Source organism: Ambystoma mexicanum, chromosome 12 (assembly GCF_040938575.1).
Source record: "Ambystoma mexicanum isolate Mex_15411 chromosome 12, UKY_AmexF1_1, whole genome shotgun sequence".
Lineage (NCBI taxonomy): Eukaryota > Metazoa > Chordata > Amphibia > Caudata > Ambystomatidae > Ambystoma > Ambystoma mexicanum.
Genome location: NC_090936.1, coordinates 1,061,284,667 through 1,061,307,987, shown reverse-complemented (window position 1 = coordinate 1,061,307,987; position 23,321 = coordinate 1,061,284,667). Strand labels below are relative to the sequence as shown.

General features: G+C 46.5%; 1 protein-coding gene across 4 annotated transcripts in view; it reads left to right on the top strand.

The window, feature by feature from the left end:
• TMEM209 (transmembrane protein 209) overlaps window positions 1–23,321 on the top strand; it is an 834,036-nt gene that overhangs the window by 207,415 nt on the left and 603,300 nt on the right. For all 4 annotated transcript variants that reach the window (XM_069629610.1, XM_069629607.1, XM_069629609.1 and 1 more), the window contains one exon: window positions 22,166–22,374. In XM_069629610.1, coding sequence (XP_069485711.1) covers window positions 22,166–22,374 — 209 coding nt within the window. The remainder of the gene's footprint in view (window positions 1–22,165; window positions 22,375–23,321) is intronic.

Here is a 23,321-nt window from a genome sequence, read left to right as displayed (position 1 = left end):
CAGTGGACTCGTATGACTGTGGTCGCACCGAAACTCGTACAACAATTCCCACGGACCATGGCATGACTCCAGTGTTTGTGAAGCAATACCACTTGCCTCTCGCATCCATGGAGTCCCTGACGGAAATGATCAAAAACCTTGATTCCCGTGGGATAATTTGTCCAGTCCACAGCACCTTTAATAATCCGGTGCTGGGGATTTTAAAACCCAACGGCGAGTGGAGACTCTGTGATAACCTAAGGGAGCTGAACAAACTGGTTTATATGTCCCGATGGCCTCTCCCCTACATTGACCAGGGGCTGGCCCAGATCCACGGGTCAAATGTATATAATGCCATTAACCTGACCAATGGGTACTGGACTGTACCAGTCAGTAGGGAGGACCAATACAAGCTAGCCTTTATCTTCGGGGGGCAGCAGTATACATGGACCCGGACTCCCTTCGGATACATCAACTGCGGCAATGAATTTGTCTTCTTACACAAGGCCATGCCCGACTTGGTGAGAGGGGTAACCTGGCAATGGTAGATGTCCTGATCAAAAGCTCAACTGTGGAGGAACATATAGCAGAAATCCGTTATGTTCTGACACAGTTGGGGGGGGGGAGGGTGGGGAGGGGAGGGGAGGTTTCCGGGCAAAACTATCCTTCCAAAAGGTGCAGGACCCGTGTCCATTTCTTGGGGCATGAGATAACTCCTGAGGGTCGCTGTTCCCAGGTAAAGAAAGTGGAAGCACTCCTGAAACTAAAAGACCCCACAACTCTGCGTGAGCTAAGGAGCCTCCTTGGCCTGACTAATTACAGCAGAAAGTTAATTGAGGATTACTCGGAGACCCCTGATCCATCTGTTGAAGGGGGCGGTCAAGTGGGAGTGGGGTCCAGAACAAGCCGAGGCAGTAAAGCAACTCAAAAACCTCTTGCATGCCTTGCCTAGTTTACCCTGTCAAAAACAAGGAGTTCTTCTTGGAGACAGGGTTCTCAAATATATGCTTGACCGCAGTATTATATCAAAAGCATGACAAGGTCAATAAAGTAATCTCCTATGCAAGCAAGACTTTATCCTCTGTGGATAAATTCAACGATTGTAAGAAGGCACTCCTGGCAACGGTGTGGGCATTGAAAAATTACCACCCGTTCATCCAGGGGGAACACATCATAGTGGGAACTCCACACCAGCCTTTGCAATATCTCCAAAGTGACAGAATCCGGGCCAGAAATGTGAGTAATTCCCGAATTACTTCCTGGATTCTGTCAATGCAAGGCTTTTCTATGGAGGTCAGATATGGCCAAAACAAGATTCACCTCGCGCAAGGTCTGGCTGACTTGCATGATTGTGCCAGAGAAAATTGTCTCGAGGACGAGAGTCTTTAAAGCCAGGACAACATGGAGGCGTACATGAATTCCCTGCACAAAGTCTATGAAGAAGACAAATGCAAGGGAATGCCCACTGTTTGTGGATGGGTGCTCCTACCATATTGACGACAACAGGAAAAAGGAACTGGTGGCCAGCATTGGGAATGTCTGGGTGAATGATACCCCGGAAACCTCCGCTGGGTACAAAATCTGTCCCCGTAGTAGTCAGGTGGTAGAGCTGATGGCAGTTCATCAAGCCATCCTCACTGCCGTCCAACACCAATTCCACGAACTGGTCATAATCATTGATTCAGATTATGTCGAACAGGTTCGTAGAGCACCTGGTTAATTGGAAAACCAGAGGCATGCTATGTGCTAACAAACCACTCAAGCATGGCAAGCTAATACAAAATATTGATGATCTGGTCACCTCTAGTGGGATGACTATCTACTGGAAAAAGAGCAAGGGACATTCCAAAATAGAGGGACCAGACAAAACTGGAAATGACTTGGCTGATCAGCTGGCCAAAACCAGAGCCCTCCAGGGGGATCGCCTTGAGATAGTCTCTGTTGGGGGAAATCCAGGTCACTGCAATCACTAGGTCCCAGACAAATGCTCACAATGAACACTCAACTGGCCAGTGGAGTAAGGAGACCCCAGATGCTGATTTAATCGTGGCACAAAAAGGGGATCCAATCATTGGTAAGTTTTATTAACACATTGAGGACCCTGAGAACTTTCCCCTGACGGATACTGATTGCATTGGGAAAGAGGCCCTCAGAGTGTTGATGAAACATCCAAAAATGTTCCGAATACAAGACGGTTTGTTGGTAAAGAGATTCATATCTGGCTGTGACCATTGGGTGGTCCCTACCTCATTCCGAAGCCTGATGCTAAGTCATGCCCTTGATGCGGCCACAGCCAGTCATCGGAGGTGTCGCACTACATTAGAAATCTTGTAAGAGGTTGCATACTACCCACACATGGGGCAGGACCTCGACCAATACTTGAAGGGGTGTCTAGTGTGTGCATAATTTCAGCCAACATCACTCACACCGAGCTCCCCTGCAGAAGAGGGGGATGACACTGCCTTAGTCAGATTTACAAGTAGATTTCATCAGGCTCGTGATTCGCTCCTCTAGGGGAAACAAGTACATGTTAACCGCAACATGCTTGTTTACCAAATGGGTGGAATGTCTCCTGGCCCCAAATTGCAAGGCAGAAACAGCAGCTGCCCTGATGATCAACCACATCTTCTCGCGTTTTGACCTACTTCAAAGGATTGAGTCAGACCAAGGTAGTCACTTAACCAGCGAGGTGATGACAAAGATGTGGGAGATACTTGGGTAAAAAGGAAACTACACATTGCATACCACTGTCCTCTAGTGGAGGAGCTGAGGGGTACAATAAAACAATTGTGAGCATACTAAAAAAGTTTGTGGCAGATTCTGGGCCAAGTTGGGACATCCGATTACCCCTTGTCCTGATGGCCATCAGATCTACCCCTTCTTCTGCAACTAAGATGTCTCCATTTGAGCTGATGACTGGACGAAGGATGGTGCTACCCCAGTATCTGCTCTATAGTACACAAGAGCAGACACTAATAAATGCCTCCACAACTCATGAGTATGTTGAGAATCTGAGAAAACACCTTCAACGTGCTTTTGCGTATGCTCGGCCAAATTTAGAAAGATCTGCAGACAGCATGAAGACCCACTATGATCTAAAGACAACCAAAAAAGTATACCAAGTAGGAGACAGGGTCTACTTGTATAATTTCCAAAGGAACCAGACCAAAGAGTGCAGATTTTTGCCTAACTGGTGGGGACCTTTTGAAATTGTGGACAAAATCTCACCAGTTGCCTACAGAATCCGCATCCCCTAAGGGTGACTTGACCGAAGAGAAGTGGGTCCACATCAATCAGCTAAAGAGTTGCCATCCCAGGCACACTTTGCAGCAAATAGGAGTCTTCAAGAAACCCAGTGGGGGATACATCTGAAGCATAGGAATATTTCAATTGTCACTGAATGCATGCATATCCCGCTGCTGTCATCCCGATTGGCGGACAGTTAGTGGGAAATTGTTGTAACCTCTTTGTGTTCTCTTTTTTTAGATTTGTACTGGTTGTGCCTACCTAACATACTCAAGGCGGACCGCCCCGGCCCCCTTTAAGGGAGAAACCAAAGGAATCCGGAAGTGTCGCTCAACACTATGAAAGGAATATCCCAGGGAAAGCGAGGAAGGGTTGTTCCATGTTCCGTCCAGAGACAAGAGGAGCAGGACGCACCGTTCTCTGATGGAAGAGGGACTCTTCCTTGCCGGACCCTGCTGTGACCCATGGAAGAAATCCCACTTGCCCGACTCCCCCACGACTGGATGTCCAGAAGAAGTCAGGGGGGGCTGGGGGGAATCTGTGGGATAAATTAATCCACTCAGCTGTCCTTTACTACATCACTTTGCTGCAGTGGTGCAAGAAACGGCAAAATGGCTGCGCTGACTCCTGTGCGCACCAGGATCTCTAAATTGCATTTTGCAACAACCAGAAAATGGCTGCACCACCCTGCCACACACATTTCAGGTGGGGTGGAACAGAGTACTCACTGCAGGAGTGGGCCAGTGTGCTCTGCAATATTTAACATGGAGTGAAGTGAAAGGCAGCCCAACCCAAAATGCCTCTTTAAAATGACACCCTTTTCAACCTTTAAAAGTGCTGCTTGGCGCTAAACTCATCCAGTCCTTATGAACCACTGTGATTAAACAGGCCCTGCAATGCCCAGGATCATCCATTGTGTCTCAGCAGAACCGGGCCTAATTCTTGAAAGACAGCTCCTGTCAAAAGTATCTTTGAAAAATCAACCAGGGGCTTTGTTTTCATTTTACACGGGAAACGCGTCTTTTCTTTGCAAAAGTATTTAGATCAGCTGTTCAGAGAAAGACTCTGTAGATGCCTGTTTAAATGCGTCCATGCTGCAAAACTACTCCAGCACTCAAAAAAAGAACTATAGCTGCATAAAGTGTGTATTTGCTGGAGATGAAAATCAAATTTAAAGAAATAGTAAAATGTGCTTTTTTTGACTAAAAAGAGAAAATCGCCTATATAAAAGTAAATTGTTGTGTGAAGGCCTGCTTACTTAGCAATGTAAAAGAATTTGTTGCTGGTAAAAGTACACCTATAAACTGTTTTGATTCCACAGGTTTTGTAAAATGAGAAAATAAAAGCTAAACTCATAGGCTAAGTTAGCAAGGTATAAAAAAAAAAAAAACTTGCTCTGCCAGTTGCCAGCCTTGAGAAAGGGTGATGCCTCATAAAATTCTGGCACAGGAAAGCGCAAATTGCTAGCTTGAAAGACTTTGAATGCACCAGGACAAAGACGCTTCACAAGCTCATCAGACATTCGTCTTTGCTCCAGGCTGAGACTCTCACTTGTCAAGTGTGAGGGGCAATAAAACCTTCAATCAAGAGAGAGGCCCCTCATCCTGCTTCAAAGAAACTGACAATTGACAGCAGTTGGGGGAAAAGAAGAAAAATCTGATCAAGTGACAATGGACTTCCTTTTGGCTTTAAAGGCTATTTTGTAACTGAACTATAAAGGCATTTAACTTTGCAGCAAGAAATTGGGGAATTTTAGGCCAAATCTTTCATGTTTAAAATTACCAAAATGTGTCCGCAAGGCGAAACCAGGTCCCACAGACTTGGGGTTTGGATTGAAATATGCCGCACAAAATGTGTAACCTGTGTATCTGATTTTCTCAGAGGTTGCAACTGCATAAATGTGTGTGGGTCAAAATTAGATTTTGGTTCCAGTAGCTACGGTAGGTTTCTAAACATTGTAAAGATCACCCCATAAACATGACATCCTTTTTCTGTGATCCAATCAGCAAAGCTCTAGGAGGAGACTTCTACCTTGCCCAATCCTGTTGTTATAGGCAAGAGTAGTAAGACTGCCCTGGTCATATACTTTAGTGATGTCATCTGGCATGATAAACAAGAGGTCTTGACAGCACTACAGGACACGGATTCCTGGCTTTCTTCCTGCGTGGCGTCCGGCTCCTGATTTCTTCATCCGTTTGATACTGATTCCAGATTTTCATTACAAAGCCAAGGCCTATGTCATGACCCTTGCCCCTGGCCCTCACTGGCAAGTCAGCCTTCCAGTTAGGGCCAGGTCAAAGGCCTTAAAACCTCATCCAAGACTCTCTTTGAGTCAGTCCTGGTGCCTTTGGCGTGTGGCAGGCCTGGGACTATTTTACCTGGACTACTTTACCTGAGACTATTTAAACCGCACCCAAACAGCAGAACATGCTTTGTGTTGTTCTGCTGTGGGCAGCGTAATGCTCACCGTGTCCAGTTCTTTGTTGCCAGCTTAACTGAAACCAAGCACCTGCAGAGAGAGAAAGAACACTACGAAACTTTCCTGGAACAGTATCCTGTCTTCAATCCATCGCTGACTTCAGTTCCACTCACCTAAAGGTACGAACTCCATCATCCGGCACCGCATGCATCCGGGATTACATAACCTGAAAAGAGGAGAAAGAAAGACAGCATTAGTAAGCTTTTACTCACGTTTCCTGCTGAATGAAGAAAGCCACACAATTCTTACCTGGGTAGTCATCTCCTGGTCAGTATCCATGCTGGAACATTACAGCGCTCGGCGAGGAACATCGCAACCTGCAAGGAGAGGAAAGACACAGGTTAGCAATATAAAAGGCGAAACACCAACCCAACAACCGCACTCAAAATCGGTGAATTTATTAAAAACAGTTAGGTTAATTTTAGGTGGGAATGAGCATTTTTGCAAAGTTTTACACGTGTTATTTTTACTATCATTTGTTTTAAACCTTCCATTCATGTATGCTTTTGCTCAATTTATTGCTCATGATTGCTTGTAGCTTTCCAGTGTTGCTCCTGTAGAGAATTGTACTTGAGGATTTTTGCACACATTCATTGTTTTATTCAGCCATTTCCGAGTGTGACTTTAACATTGCAAAAGTTCAAATCCGTTTTTCTCTTGTTTGAGGAGGGAAGGTTGGATTTGAATTGTTTATTGTTCCTCATTCCTGATTACCTGCTGCTTCTTATATCTCTTTAGAATTGATTTGTGGGTTGAGGAATATTGCAGGGGGAAATTCTAACTTAATTGCTATCTTTCCAAAAATTCAAAGTGTTCCTATTTCTCTGGTGTTTTCTATTTTGTGTTGCTAACAAGTGAATTTTAGTGCATTGTTCACATTCCTATCTGTTATTGTCACCACATTGGTGAGTGCTGCTCCCTAGTAAAAAGTATGTTTGATTTGAATTATAAATAAATATTACCTTTACCAACCAGCCTGATTCCTGGTCCATCATGACCCGGGGTGTTTGAAAAGAGGTGTGATATGAGTGGTGTATCTCTCATATATTGAACATCTCTCTATATATATATATATATATATGTTTCTGAGGCTTGTGGAATCTGCTTAGATCACATGCTGTGCATAGGCCGACATCTAGTGGAAGCTGCGGAGTATTACAGTTTGTTTTTCGAACTCGAAAATGGGCGTCGACACAGGGCGTGCCAGTAATACTATCCCTAGTGTGACGTCCACTGTACCCAAGATCCCTCACGCGTCTAGGATCCTCAGATTGTTTTTTTCCGCCATACTGGTCGGAAGCATTTTGCAGAGTCCCCTGGCCTTAGCCAGACTTTTGCTAAAAATTTAAGAATAATTATCTATTGACATCCTTCCCCACCCCAACGTCGAACTTCGACAACTCGACGCCGGCTGGAGAAGAAATCGACCGTCGGCTGCTGCACAACGGATTTGGGCCTCGGAAGGCCGCTGGCCTCGGCCCGGGCCTGGTAGGCCGCTGGTCCCGGCCCTGCAAGTAGGGAGAGTGGGGGGTGGTACATACTCTACACTCTTTGTATATAGGTACACCTTATACATTTCCTACACTTAACAGCCCGCTGCCTCAAGGTGCGTATGGAGGGTACCCCTTTTCAATTCTGCCCCAAGTGCAATCGCAAATACCCTTGGGTCGACAGGCATGCCACATGCAATCTCTGCTTGCCGAGGGACCACCCCGAAGCGAACTGCAGAGCGTGTAGTAGGTTTAAACCTAAGACACTTAAGGACCGTTCGACGAAGCGTTGGGCCCACCACGCCAGGCAGGCGGCCATGGCAGCGGAGGGCGCCTTCAGCGATGGCAGCGACGCCGTACTTTCGGACGGCGAGGGCATTATGGCGTCGAAAGACAGCCGAGCGCAGGTCCCCGACCTCGGAAGGTCGTCCGGCAGGGCGGCTATGGGGAAGACCCCCGGCGACACAAGCGCTTCACATACTACACACACTAAGCACACTAAGTCCAACCGAGACTCGACGACGTCGAGTTCTCGGAAAGAGGCACAGACAGAACGGTCCGATTTGGTGTCCTCTGGGCGCTCTCGATCAAGATCGCCGCATGACTCCAGGCAATCATCCACTCTTGCCAAGAGTGCCTCGCTCCCTAGGCTAACAGAAGTTCGATCGTCGGAAGACGAAGACGACTTCCACCCCCAGGCCGCGCTCCAGGAGCCGGAGCCCGCAATTAAAGCCAGCGAGGCCCCACGCTCGAAGGACAGGGACACCTCTCCCGATCCTCGACGCCAGGCGTCGAAAAACTCCGGAGCCACTAAGGGACAGGGAAAACATTTTTCTACGCACGGGGAGGGGGGAAAACAGCAGAATAAACTACCTGTACATTCTTCCACACCTATAAAACACTCCACCCCCCCTAAACAGACAGACAAACGCAGGTCTGCTGATAGGTCCACAACCAGCAAAGCTACTCAAGATAAATCCCATAGACTTGCTGAGAGAGTCATTCCCAGTTCTAAAAAAATGGTCCAGTGAAGACATAGATAGGGTCATGTCAAGAATGTCTTCTTTGGCTGATTTTTATGATAAAAATCCAGAACATTTCCTCTTGTATGATCCACAAGGGCCCACACCCTCAGGCTCTACTGGTCCAATCCCCCCCCGAGTAAGAAGGCCCGGTTTGAAAGCCCTATGAGGTCTGAACCCTTCGAGGTACAACCTTGCGCAACTCCATACTCACGGTATCAAGGAGAGGCTTCCTTTTGTGAAGACCAAGAATTTGGTATAATAGAAGAGCAAACCGGGACGGGCTACTATGGGGATGATGAGGACCACGAAGAAGAAGAGGATGACCCGGAAACATACAGAGTAGATTCCCCGGTAGAGAACGAAGCCCCGGTTACCGACTCCCCGGTCGATAACCAACCCCTCCTAAATGAGGTTCTCGCTCGCGCAGCAGAACATTTCCACATTGACACCCACAGTGTACAGGAGGAAAGGGACTTCGCAGAAGAGTTAGTGGGAGAAAGGAGGCTTGTTGCCCAGACCATCCCTATCCTTAAATCCATTCAGCGGAGAATAGATCCGTCCCTGGTGAACCCAAACCTCACCAGAGCAGTCAATCCCAGGGTTGAAAAACTTTTCAGGGCGGCACAGTCTGACCCTCTCTATATAAGAGGACATCTGAAGCCAGACTCCCTAGTTGTCACCAACACTCGTAAGAGGGCTGGGACACCCTTGTCTTCGTCAGAAGCTCCTCCCGACAAGGAGAGCAAAAAACTGTACGGTTTCGGCAGGAAGGTAGCCTCAACGTCCGCCTATCAAGCAAGGATTGCTAACTCCACCACCCTGTTGGCCAGCTACAACTGCCATCAGTGGGAAGAAGTCGCAGCTCTCATAGCCTCTGCTCCTGAACCGTTAAAGGGCCAATTAGCTCGGATTTCCGCAGAGGGTAGAGCCGTGTCTGGTTGCATTTTGAAAGCAACCTTCGACGCCGCGGACAACGCAGGCAGATTGATAGCAGAAGGTACTGTTATCAAGAGACATGCGTGGTTACGGCAGTCTGGTTTTAAGGCAGAAACACATGCATCATTGTTAGACAAACCGGTGGAAGCCGATCTGTTGTTTGGTAAGGCGGTCGAAGACGCACTGAAAAATGCCAAGGACGAATACGAGACACTCAAATCCCTTGGTCAGTTAACCAATAAACCCCCTAACCAGAGAGGGAATAGTAATTTTCGTCGCCCTCGCGGCCAAAATTCCCAGAGAGGATCTAACTATTCCCAGGGGCAGGGTACACAGTGGAACAACAACCAACAGTCTACCCAGGGTTACAGCAGAGGTAATAGGAGAGGTTGTGGTAAAGGCAGCCCCAGCAAGGGAGGCGGCACGCCTCCACCAAAGCAGTGACGCTCAGTTCAGGGTCCCTTCTCACGTAACCCCAGTAGGGGGACGCATTTCAAACTTCACCCAGGCTTGGGAAGGGATCACATCAGACAGATGGGTGCTATCAACAGTATCCACGGGATATTGTATAGAGCTACTGCAGCGTCCCCGGAACCATCCTCCACGACAAAGAGTACACTCCTTAGAACATCAGAAGATTCTCCTCGAGGAGATCGCCATTCTTCTACAAAAGGACGCGATAGAACTCGTCCCGGGACACCAAGTAAACAAGGGTATTTATTCAACTTACTTCCTTGTGCCAAAGAAAGACTTGACAATGCGCCCAGTATTGGACTTACGGCCTGCCAACAAGTATGTCAAGCCCCAAAAATTTCGTATGACCACGCTACAAGAGGTAATCCCCCTCCTAAAAAAGGGGATTACATGGCAACCTTGGATATGAAAGATGCTTATTTTCATATTTCCATGTTCCCAGCGCACAGAAAGTACTTGCGCTTCAAGGTGGACAGTCGGCACTACCAATTCAAGGTACTGCCCTTCGGGATAGCTTCTGCACCAAGGGCATTCACCAAGGTACTGGCGGTGGCGGCTGCACACCTACGCAGGGAGGCAATCCCAGTGTACCCTTATCTGGACGACTGGCTCATAACGGGGGAAACCCCAGGAATTTGCAGGACAAACATTCAAAGGACTATCGACCTCCTCCACGAGTTAGGCTTCTCAATCAACGAGAAGAAGTCAAGCCTGGTGCCAAGCACCTCAAAACAATTCCTACGAGCAATCCTGGATACCCAAGAGGGGTTGACCTTTCCTTCAGAAGAAAGAATTCGGAATATACTACTGCACATTCCGCATTATCAGTCCGGTCAACAAATAACGGTACGCAAAGCAATGCGTTTACTAGGCATGATGGCGTCATGCATTTACCTGGTCCCCCACGCGCGCCTGCGCATGCGTCCCATGCAAGAATGGTTGGTGAAACAGTGGTCTCAGGCAAGTGGTCAGTGGGACGATCTAGTGGTAGTTTCGCCAACAATGGTACAAAGCCTTCACTGGTGGACAAGAGAAAATATCGCACAGGGGGAAACCCTTTTACGATCCCGAAGTACAGGCAGTAGTCACTACAGATGCATGTCTGACGGGGTGGGGAGCTCACCATCTCCACCACACAGCTCAGGGTCTCTGGTCTCACTCAGTGGCCAAGAACCACATCAACCTGCTAGAGCTTCTGGCAGTATTCAGAGCGCTTCAGGCGTTCGAGCCCTACCTACTAAACCTCTCAGTGCAAATCCGGACGGACAGCACTACAGCCATGTTCTACCTGAACAAGCAAGGAGGGACTCGCTCGCCAAATCTGTCCAAGCTTGCCCAGAAAATCTGGATATGGGCACTCAGACGGAACATCTTCCTGTCATCACAACATGTTCCAGGGGAGCTCAATTCCCTAGCGGATGCTCTGATCAGAGACTCCCTCCCAGAGGAACACGAATGGGTTCTTCACAGAGAGGTCGTAGAAGATCTCTTCTCTCAGTGGGGTTTCCGCACTATAGACTTATTCGCCACAAGCGAAAACAGACAATGTCCAGGATTTGCATCCAGGTTCCCCCAACCAGACTCCCAGGGGAACGCCCTGTGGATGAACTGGTCAGGGATGTTTGCGTACGCTTTTCCACCAACTCCTCTCATCAGGAAAGTGGTGAACAAGATGAACAGGGAGTCGATGACGCTCGTCCTAGTTGCTACCATGTGGGCAAGGCAACCGTGGTTCCCACACCTACGCAGGATGGCGGTGTGCGAGCCCATCAAACTTCCAGCCTGGTACAACCTACTGTCCCAGCACCAAGGTCAAACAGTGCACCAGCAACCCAACTCAATGAACCTGGCAGCATGGCTCCTGAGGTCATAGAGTTTGGACACCTCAATTTACCACAGAGGTGTATGGACATCCTAAAGGAATCTAGGAAACCAAACACAAGGCACTGTTACTTTGACAAGTGGAAGAGGTTCGTTATCTGGTGCCAAAGTAGACAAATCAACCCAGTTGATTGCACTCCTTCCACTATTGTTACATACATGCTCCACCTGCTAGATGCAGGATTGGTTTTTAACTCACTGAAAGTACACCTGGCAGCCCTCTCGGCTTACACCACTTCCATAGCAAGGTTTCGTGGTGGAAAGTACCAGTAGTTAAAGCCTTCATGGAATGAGTAAAGAGACTTCACCCTCCTATTTCAAACCCACCACCAGGGTGGGACCTTAATGTGGTGCTAGCCAAGCTCATGGGCCCCCCTTTCGAACCCATGCATAAAAGCAGTCTCAAACACCTGACTTCTAAAACCGCCTTCTTAGTAGCTATTACTTCTATAAGAAGGGTCAGTGAAATTCAGGCTCTGTCAGTGCAGGATCCCTTCTTTACTGTCCATAAAGATAAACTGGTTTTACACACACACCCTAGGTTCTCGCCTAAATTTATATCAAAATTCCATGTAAACCAGTCCATCGAGCTTCCGGCTTTCTTCCAGAACCCGCAAAGCTCGGCTGAGGTGAAACTACACACCCTAGATGTGCGTAGGGCGGTCCTCTACTATCTAAACAAAACCAGACCGCTAAGGAAAACAGATCAACTGTTTGTCTCCGTAGCTACAGGCAGAGAGGGGGATAGCGTCTCTAAAGGTGCCATTTCGAAGTGGATTATTAACTGTATCCAGTTGTGTTACTCACTCTCTGAAAAGACTCTGCCTTTTACGCCAAGGGCCCACTCTACTAGAGGCATTGGGGTCACTCTGGCTTTCATTGCAAATGTACCCCTTGACACCATTTGCAAAGCAGCTACTTGGAGCTCTATTCACACTTTTACTCAGCATTACTGCATTGACACCCATTCCAAGGCAGATACACAAGTGGGACAAGCGGTTCTAAGACACTTATTTGCTCATGACCCTTCTCACATCCCACCTCCTTCTTCTGGTACTGCTCGCTAATCTATGCACAGCATGTGATCTAAGCAGATTCCACAAGCCTCAGAAGGGATACATTACTCACCGTAATCGTATTTCTGATGCTTGTATCTGCTTAGATTCACATGCGACCCACCTTTCCTGCCCTGCGAGAGAAGGCGCATGATTGCTTGTAGTCTTACCTGTCTGTCTATCTGCTTGGATTATCTGTACTCGCGCTACTCCTCATGCTACCTCATGTCAGAAAAATACAATCTGAGGATCCTAGACGCGTGAGGGATCTTGGGTACAGTGGACGTCACACTAGGGATAGTATTACTGGCACGCCCTGTGTCGACACCCATTTTCGAGTTCGAAAAACAAACTGTAATACTCTGCAGCTTCCACTAGATGTCGGCCTATGCACAGCATGTGAATCTAAGCAGATACAAGCATCAGAAATACGATTACGGTGAGCAATGTATCCCATATATAGCATTTCAGTTGTGCGCTGCATTCCAGGCTGAGACCAGGGTGTATCACTTGATTGAAATACTTAACAGGATGGATAGGGTAAACGTGTGATACGGATAACATGGGGATACAGGGGTACAGAGATATATTGAGGTATATCCACTCTGTCCTTTCCATCCACTCCCTTCACTCTGTCCTTTCCTTCCCTTCATCCACTTTTTCCATCCGTTCCATCCACTCTGTCCGTTCCACCCACTTTATCCGTTCCATCTACTTTGTTCACTCTATCCGCTCCATCTACACCATCCTTTCCATCATTCCATCCTTTCCATTTACTCCATTCTTTTCATCCTTTCCACTCGATCCTTCCTATCCATTCTATTCATCTCATCCGTTCCATCCACTCCATCTTTTCCATCCATTCTAGCCTTTCCATCTACTCCAGCCTTTCCATCTGTTCTATCAATTCCATCCTTTCCCTTTTTCCATCTTGTGTATCCACTCTATTGTTCATCCACTGTATCTTTTCCATCCAGTCCATACACTCCGATCCGTTTCATTCATCCGTTCCATCATTATGGTGACCTATCCTTTCTTTCTTGACTATTGTTGTGCAGCTATGTCAAAACTCGCAAAAAGCAGTCTATCTGCCACTGAGCAGCTGAGCAGGCGTATCTTCTCTGGGAAAAGAGGCTAGGGTAACTTTTAGGCAACCTGCCCTGAGAAGAGTCGGTACTCCCAGGGAGCACAATAATTGCATCAGTGAGGCCTTGGAAGAGGACTCTGAGATGGGGCTGGTGGAGAGGTTGTGGAGCCAGTCCGGATAAACAAAGGTCAGGGGGCTTGCATATGTATGCTTTTATACTGCATCAAATCACCACAGTGGTAGTATTGGAGCGCCTAGGCTTATCTGTGGTTTGTTGTACTCTGTCCCTGGCGGGGTTATCCAGATCTTAGTCTGCTTGGGGAAAGAAAATGAGCGAGAGGAGGATGAGAAAGTGGCGTACGGATGCTACAAACACAGGCCAGGATTAAGGGAGGGATGCAACATGGGAAGAATGTTTTGTAATGGAATGGGTACAGGTTGGTCCTGTTAGTTGGACCAAGGTTCTGCAAAAGGGACGGACGTGCATATGTCCTAAACTGTTAATAATTAGGGTGTGGTTCCAAGGCAGATGTGGGGAGTTGGTACCAGGTAACAAATGTATTGTTAGATGCATGGATGGCTTGAGAGTGTGCTCTGGCAATCTGTGACGTTGGTGGCTTATTTGCCCAGTCATCTCTATGCTGGTTCTCAGGTCAAACTCCAGAATGTTAATTTTGATAGTGCCACGCCTGAACCAAGAGTGGCATAGTGAAGAATAGACTGTGTATGAAGTTGGATAGGTAGCATCCCCTTTCATTCCTGCAGAATGTTCTGGGCAACAGAAGATAAGAGTGGAGTGGTCAAACTGATGCATTAAAATGAGAACACCCTGGCACCTTCATGTAAAAAATATAATTGTTTGATGCTTGACTTTGTTTTATGGTGAGATGAGTGGTGCCTTACTTGAAAGTCTTCTACCAAAGTATAGCAATAGGTATCCATCTAGAACAAGAAAATACAGCCTGAGCTCCCTATGTTAGGCTGTATTCATTAGGCTCTCTGAAAAGCAGAGGTGCATGTATGACAAATAGGGTAGGTGTGGTGACAATGTTCCAGATGTCTCTCCTTTGTGTATGCAGGGACAGACTGCCCAGTTATGTTATGTTGCTGTGCTTACACTATTACCATATGGCTGAGAACATGCTTTGTTTCTTGTATAGTGCTTTATGCCACAGTAAATCCACCACACAGGGCTGATGCGCATAGAGGGGAATCTTTCTGGTTACAAGCCTACAACGAGCACCAGGGCACCCTTGTGCCAGCTAGCGGAGAGTATGGGCATGAAACAGACAACAATGTGCTCCAAAGAGGTCTGAACTGCAAGAGGATTGGGATCTCTGCATCTTGTACAACTGGAAACCCGTTTTAATAACATTTGGGAGGAGGTGTTGTATAACAAAAATGACAATTTGCCATATTTGCAACTCCCTGACAAATGCGCACATTTTTTACTTTTGTAACATTTTATTTTCCAGCTTTGTTCCAACGTTTTTAAACTGTGCCAAATCACCACCACTGCAGTCGTCTTGGAGCTCCTAAGCTTTTCCTTTTGTGCTAAATGTTTAGGCTCCTAGGCCCCGAATCGCCAGGTTCTATAGTCTGGAAAGCTGGACTAAATGATGAACACCCTTTTAAATTAGGATTGGTTCTGAATTTCTCCTCCGTTTGTAAAGCCCTGTACCAGGCTTCATTAAAGTTTTTTTTAGGCCTGCATGCATATACGTTTTTAATGTCTAGTGTCCATTGTTAAGAATCGAGACGGACAATAATTCTGCCTAAGATGTTACAAAAGAATCAACCAGTAGCTGTCGAAACCTCAGAAGAGTTATCCCCAGAGACTATGGAAATCTGCAGTTAGGCACTGATTCATTTGGTGGTGAAAAAGGAGACCTCCACCAACGCCTCTCTCCAGCAACCTACACTGCATTGAAGGTGTAAGGGGGCTTGAATGTCTATGGAGTGATTTATTATTTTTTTTCTTTCCAGGAGGTGAATTTTAAAGGCTTGATTCGTTTTTACATCGACAGCCATGTGCCGATGGTGAGAGGCAAGGGTAGACTGGCTTTTAAACCACAGAAGACTAGGTGACCAGATGCTGGGATTCAGTGTATTGAGTCTTAAGATGCCTGTGCATACTAGGTCCTCTAGGAGTCTTTATTCAATGTTCTTGTTTCTGGTTGTTGAACTATAGACAGTCATTTATTTGTTGCCAGCACTCTGGTTGCCTGGTGCACCTGTTTGTCTGTATCTGGCTGCTCAGGGTCCAGTAGCAAGTAGCCTTCTAGGAGGAGGTGGGGGTGGGGGCAGAGGCTTGTAACCTACCTGTGCCTGCCGTGGTCCAGGGATGGAGTGCAGACTTCATTGCTCCGTCTGGTCATCCCTTATCTGCACATCCTGACCGCACTTTGCCTTGAGATGGTGATCTTGGCCAGAAGCTACAACTGAGCTTCCTTACGGTCTTTAGTTTGATTCCTCTTCTCGGGTGCTTCCGGAGTTACCTGAGTGATTGACAAAGTTACGGTGCAGATCACTAGAGTTTTAGGAATGGAGTATTAACTTGGCTTCCAGTCATAATCCGGCATGCTTTCAATCTTTGGTGCCCACCCATTCATTGATGGTTGCCACATTCGGACTCTTCCGGTGGGGAAGAGGGGGAGGGGGGTCACACAGGATGTGAACTTTAACAGCCTTCTTATTCCAGGGGTCTGCAACATGTGGATCTCCAGATGTTTCAGACTACAACCCCCAATATCCCACACCATTGATTATGCTGGCTAAGGCTGTTGGGAGTTGTCCGAAACATCTGGCGAGCCAATGGTTGTAGACCCCTGTCCTAGTGGTTATGGCTACTTTTCCCTATACTCTGAGCAGGCAGTGGTTGGGACCATATGTGGCCACATCTGTATCCTTTCATACAGAGGAAATCAAAGTTTTGCTATTGAACAACTGCAGGTTTTCAAACACAAAAGAGATCCCTCTTGTTCTCTGTTCCCAAAATGTAAGAAGGCTACAAAGATTTTAATAAAATAACATTTATCAACATGTAGAGTAAACTAATCATTTAGCAAGGATACTTTGTGGCACTGCACAATGAGCGGTCCCCCAGCTGCACAAAAATTGTACCCCTAATGAGGGCTTTGATTAGGACTCACTAAGAAAAGTGTTGGTGAAAAGTTTAGAAAAACAAAAGGTTCAATGGGCAGGCACCAGAGCTAAGGTTTGCGTCTTTATGCTCAACATTAAGTTCAACTAGGATAGTACCAGCATCATTTCAAATTCAGTCCTTGTGCAAGGAAGCAGTCCTTAAAACTGGAGTTCAACAGTAAGTTTTTTCTTTTGTCACTGGACTTTAGAATTAAAAATACATTTTCTCTCCTGATGGTTGGACAATGATTTTTAATTTGTATTTCTGATGTAGGAAAATCAATTGGTTCAGGTTGACTTTTAGGTAGGCTTATCTTGCATCTCTTGGAGATTACTAGAATTTAGAAATTGTATCATTCACTGCTTCAAAATGCATCCTGAAAAGGTATTGTGAGGGGTAGTTTCAACTGCTTATCTTGCAATCTGAATGGCGTCCAACTTGCTTGAGTTTATTTGAGTTTTGTACCGTTCCCAATGGCTAATCCCACAGCTATCTACTTGGGGAAACAGTTTCTGGTTTCAATTTCTTCCTGCTTGTTCGCATCAGCAATCTAAAGGCTCTTATACCATACGCTGGCACTTTGCTGGATCTAGGCTCAATTTTGAAGTAAGAACCGAGTCTTGTATGGAGGTTGATTTGTAGGTGCTTTTACTTTTGCTGATGCGTGTTTCGACCCTACAGGGGTCTTTTTCAAGGCTGTGAATATCCTGGAGTATTGTGAAGCAAGAGTTTTGAAGTCAGTGTAATGTGCAAATGGGTGACAGTTTGGTGAGATCATACAATTAGTGTTTAAGAGCACTGGTCAAGAATGACCATTGCCAAAGATGGCAGTGATTGTGACCACACAAGTACATGTTGTGACATGTAGGTACACTAGTATCGGGTACGAAAATCAAATAAAAGCGCATATTCAAAACAGTAGTGCAGCAGTTTCATGTAGGTGGAGGGATAACGTAATAATGACATGCATGCAGTAACAATCCATGAAACGAAGGTCTGAATAAACCAATACATTTGGGTAGTAAGGGGGAGAAAGAGACAAAATGAGGTTTGAGAATTGGAAGCAAGAATTGGAGCAAGGTTTGCTGGATTGTATAGTACTTAAGGCATGCGTAGGAGGGAGGTCTTGCTATGTATTAGGCGATGATATTGAGCACAAAGGTCAGCATTCTGCTGTATAACCAGTTGGGAGTCATAAATAAATGAGTGGATGGAATAGGGGGTGGAGGTGGGTGGGGTGGGGTGGTGAAAACCAAAGTCCCATAAAACTCCCAGACTACAGGTGTCAGTTGGGTGAGAGGGGTGAAGAGAAGGCACAAAGTAAGGTGCCTGGCATCCTACTGGCCGGTGTGCTGAGAAGGGGATGATGCTGGCCTGGAGTATGCCAGGGTCAGAGACTATAAGGTGTCCAGGTGGAGCCAGGCAAGAAGAGCAGCATGTTGTGTGGGTGACCAGTGCCAGGAGCGGGTAAAGTATGTCAAGGCGATGGGAGTGGATACAGCGTCCAGGTCCAAGGGGGAGGTGCCCTAGTGCACGGGGTGTTTGGTGTCTGCAATCATTGTCTGGGTGAAAAGTGGGGGTGGGGGCAAAGAGTTCTAGCTGTATTATTGGCGGGTCAAGCGAACATGAAGGCATTGGACGGTCAAGTTGCTGCTAGTGTGAGGGGGTGTGAGGCACCTTGGATGCGAACTGCGTGTTAGGAGGGGCCTGTGGTGAGCAGCCGCGAGGTAAGTGAAGTGCTATGGGAATGTTGTAGCACGGAGGGAGTGCATGGTGATGCAGTGCTGAAAGTGTCAGAGCCCGGTTGGAAAGGCGTGAGGCAGTGTGTGCCTGGGTGAGGGGGGAGTAGGTCTCCAGGGCATAAGTGAAGGGGCTTACCTGTTTGGCCAGAGTGGCCACTGGATGAAGATGGGCGGTCACAGTGATCTTTCGATCCCGGCTGCCATCTTGGCATCCTGTATAAATATAAGCCTGTGGCAACATGACTGCTTGCGGCTAGTGGGCATGCCGCTTAATTGATTGTGATATTAAGCCTGCTGGGGTGCGAGGGGCCGTAGGCAGTGCCTCTATCACTATTGGTGACAGAACAATTACATTTAATTGACTAACACACTTAGTGAATTGCTGCTGCATGCTGGCGCAGGGGTAAAAAGAGGAAGGGGGAAAAAGACAATTATGCGCGTCCACATGCGATGTGGACACCCCATATTAGACGTGCAGGGAGAACCCCATGGGTTTCAGAGTGATAACTGACAGACGGGTTGGAAATTGCTGGGCAGATGTACCTGGATATGGGCTGCCAAGTGGAGAATTTGGATGGGGCACAATTAGTGTTACTCAGTGTAGTGGGCTAGGTTTGAGAGAAGAGACTGAGTGGGCCGTCATGAATGGCACGCACAGTAGGTTGACAGCCTGCCTTCATGCGCCGTAGCAATGTGGAGAGATTGGAAGGGGCCTGTGTTCACTGATGCAGTGCAAGGGGAGGAAAGAAGGGTGAGTGACCCTGACATTTGCTGGGTGCCATGTCACTCAAGGGGGTGGGGGAGGTTTTGTCCCAGAGTGGGATAGACACTGGTGCTTATGTTTAGAGCGGGGGAGGTGACAGAATCAAAGAGAAACACATTAAGTTCCTGTTCCATGTTAAGACCTTTGGTGACACTTCTGTTTTTTCTTATCAATTTAGCTTCTTGTTGACTTAGTCTCAGCTTGCAGTCTCCTCCTCTGGTGTCACATCTAACTTTTGCTTGGCCAGTGAAGCCTATGTCACTATTGATATCAAGATGATGTTTCTCTTGCCAGTGTGCAGCCAGTGGGTATCTGCTGTCCTGGTAGCTGAGAAGGCAGAGGTGTTCACGTATTCTTGGCCAGAGTTGTCTTATTGTGCTTCCAATGTACATGAGTTTGCAAACAAAAATTATGACGTTGACCAAATATTTACTTCTGCAATTAATGAAGTGATCGGTCTGGTGGGGGGTGTGTCATTAAAATCAGTTTTCAAGTTCCTTGTATACGGGCACATGGAACATGTCACATATTTTGAAGAAGCGTGCAGAGTGGGCAATAGCAAGCCAATTCTGGCTCTTCTGTTGGGGGGGTGGCCATATATGAAGGGCTTAGTAGTTTTCTGAAAGTAGGCTCTCTCGGGAAGGACATTTTTGGCTCGTCTGGGACCCATATCTGAATTTCTTCATCTATTCAGAGCAAATGTCAGTGCTTGTTAATATCTGCTGTATTTTATAGCTATACTAAGTTATGTATCTTATTTGCTTGTCAACCGGTTTATTCCTGACATTTGGAGTGAGCAGCGCCATCCTATCGATAGATGAGGCTGATTGAATAGCATTCTCTATCGTTGTTTCCTTGTAGCCTCTGTTGATGAATCTGTCTTCAAGCCGACTGCATTCCACTCGGTATGCGGTCTCGTTACTGGAATTCCTTTTCACCCCAAAAGGAATTGGTGAACCCTGCTCCAATTCTTACTTCCAATTCTCCTACCTCCTTTTTATTTATCCCCCTTACTTCCCAAATGTATTTTTTATTCATAACTTTGTTTCATGGATTGCTACTGCATGCATTTCATTATGTTATCATCCCTCCACCTACATGCAACTGCGGCACTACTGTTTTGAACATGCTTTTATATTTGGTTTTTGTACCGGATACTAATGTACCTACATGTCACAACATGAACTTGTGTGGTCACAATCACTGACATCTTTGGCAACGGTCATTCTTGACAAATACTCTTGAGCACTAATTGTATAATCTCACCCAATTGTCACCCATTTGCACATTACTCTGAATTCACTCACGTGGGGCACTCTTGCTCCACACCACAATACTGCACGATGTTCACAGCCTTGAAAAAGACCCCTGTAGAGTCGAAACACGTGTTTGCACAAGTGACTGATAAAAGCACCTACAAATCAACCTCCATACAAGACTCGGCTCTTCAAAATTGAGCCAAGATCCAGCAAAGTGTCAGTGCATGGTTTGAGTTCAGTTCCTCCTCCCAAACCACTTTCCTTTTGCAATCAAGACGTCAGCGCCATGTCTTTTCTGGAACTACTCAGCTGCAGCAGGACGCTCGAACAAACAGTGTTTAAGCGCAGTGATCTAGTTTCCAGAGCCCTCAACCTCTCCTTTCTAAAGGCTCGTACAGCCTCAAACCCTTGTGCAGTCTTTCATAAGAATATGACCAACCCCTTTTTTTCTTAAGTTTTTTTTCAAGTTTTCATTTGTACCAAAATTCTGCTTACATTTATTTTATTTTTTTCTCTATTGGCTGAAGTCCAACTCTCTTGTATAAATTCTGCTTTGGGAATCGTCCAAGTGTATGAACGATTGAGGATTGGACATAGGAGTTTGTAAATATTACCAAAGCGATTACTGAAACCCCCACCGGCCCCCCCACCCCTCTAGTCCCCTTTTCTCCATACACCCCTTTCTCCCCTTTAGAACATGGGCCATGAATGTGTGCTGGTTTCTGGCTGTTATTGAAAATTGAGTTATTGCTGGGCAAAAGCTCTGTCCCGTTGCAGTGGATGCACATCCCAAGCATATGGCAGAAAGGGGACTACACCCTAGGAATATAGCAGCTAATTAGGTAAGTATTTTTTGCGTTTTCATATGTACCACTTTTTGGACATTCCTTTATTCAAGGTATAAGTGTTACCCATTATTAATGTCTAGCTAGCTCCTCCTTCTGAAGGTTGGGTTTGATTGTACACACACAGCTACCACAATGTGAGCCAAGCAAAGCTTCAGCATTGCCAGTTTGAGGATCTGGGACCAACCTCTTTGATCTAAGCAAAGTGCTGGGGAAACATTCTAACAAACCACTCCTGAAGCTCTGTTACCTGCCTACTGCAACATCTTAGATGTATTTTCTAGCTTTGTCTTTACTTTTGCACTCTAAATGTATTTGTATTTGAATCCCACTGTGAATGTTCAGCACATCTACTAACAAGTTATATTCCTTTTACTTCTGAGTTGCATACACCTTTTTTTAATACCTGCAATACATAATCAGTCTTACACCAGCAATATATCTGGTATCGAGTGATAATGTCGCCTGGGAAAAGTTTGCCAGGGGTCGACATTTCTCCAAATTTGCACTCCCTCAAAAATCAAGCACTTACCGCAAGTATTCTAGGACTAGTTAGAATAGAAAATTGTACCAGTCCTAGAATATGTGGGGGAAGGCATTTAGGGGTGCAGGGAAAAAGTCGCCTACCAGGTGACTTTTTTTCCCCAGAGGACATTATCACATGGCACTACATATCTAGCTGCTCAACCTGCATAAATCATTCACTGTAAACACAGTTAAACCTATATTCTGTCAATGCATTAATTGCTTCCCCTTTAGTTTCAGCAGTATCGGCCTCTCCCCCACGCGAAATGGCAAAGGTTCCAGCTTCCACGTTGACTCCTCCTATTCAGGGGCAGAGTGTACTCAGCTATAGTCCATCCCGGTCTCCCAGTGCCAGCCCCAAATTCTCCAGCATGTCTGGCTACAGCCCTCCTTTGCAGGCCCTGTCACCTGTGGGCAACAATTCATCCTATTCCTATGCTAAGGTAAGGGGCACAACAACGGTTTTATGAGTGGGGCTTTTTGGAAATGAGTGTGCCTTAGAATACAGTTTCTTAGATTACTTGTGCGTAGTATTTATTTGGATTTTATTAGGAAAGAAAAGAGCTTCAACATGGTACTCTGTATATGCACATGCATAGCCTGACATTGAAATCGCAAAATCCTTAGCTAGAACAGTAGTCGCAATGGCAGACACATAACCCATGCATTGTAGTGAGGCGATGGGACTGCATGAGTGGACAGAACTGAAATGGTTAAATGTACATAAGATAGAATTGACATTATGGATAATGAAAACGTAGGGATGGACTTTGTCAGATGGTGGGGAGTTCTAGTGATGGTGGCGCGCAAGGTGAATAAGCAAGAGGTATCACGGGCAGAGATTAACAAGCTAACTTGTCAGTGTGTGAGACGGCAATGAGCGAGCGATGAACTGGGGTACAGGGGTAAAGGGGGAGCGGGTCTTAACCCGTGGATGGATTTCTTTGCTAGGAGGCGGATTTTAAAGAGTGAGTAATGCTCATAGACAGCCAAGGGCCATGTTTGATGGGGTGATGGTGCTGGGGTTGGGGGCAAGGAGGGGTAGTATGAGGTGCTAGAAGCAGGGCAGTAAGTTACCTCTATTTTGGGCAAATGAAAAATCAGTGATGCCAGATGAAATTCCAGGGGCTAGAGTGGACGCATTTGTGTCCTAAGCAAAGACCTATGAGAAGCCACAGGAGGAGAGTTTACTGAGGGGATACAATGTAGAGTTGAATAGGAGAGGACCAAGCATGAGCAGAGGATGCCCCACTGTTCCAAGAGAGAACAGAGCAACAAAGCTGGATAGGAGGCAGGTAAGGCGAGGGTAGTGACCTGAAAGTAGAGCTGAGGGAGGGAAGATGAGTGGTTGGCATTCATTGGCTGTAAATCAGGGACAATGAGGGTAGAG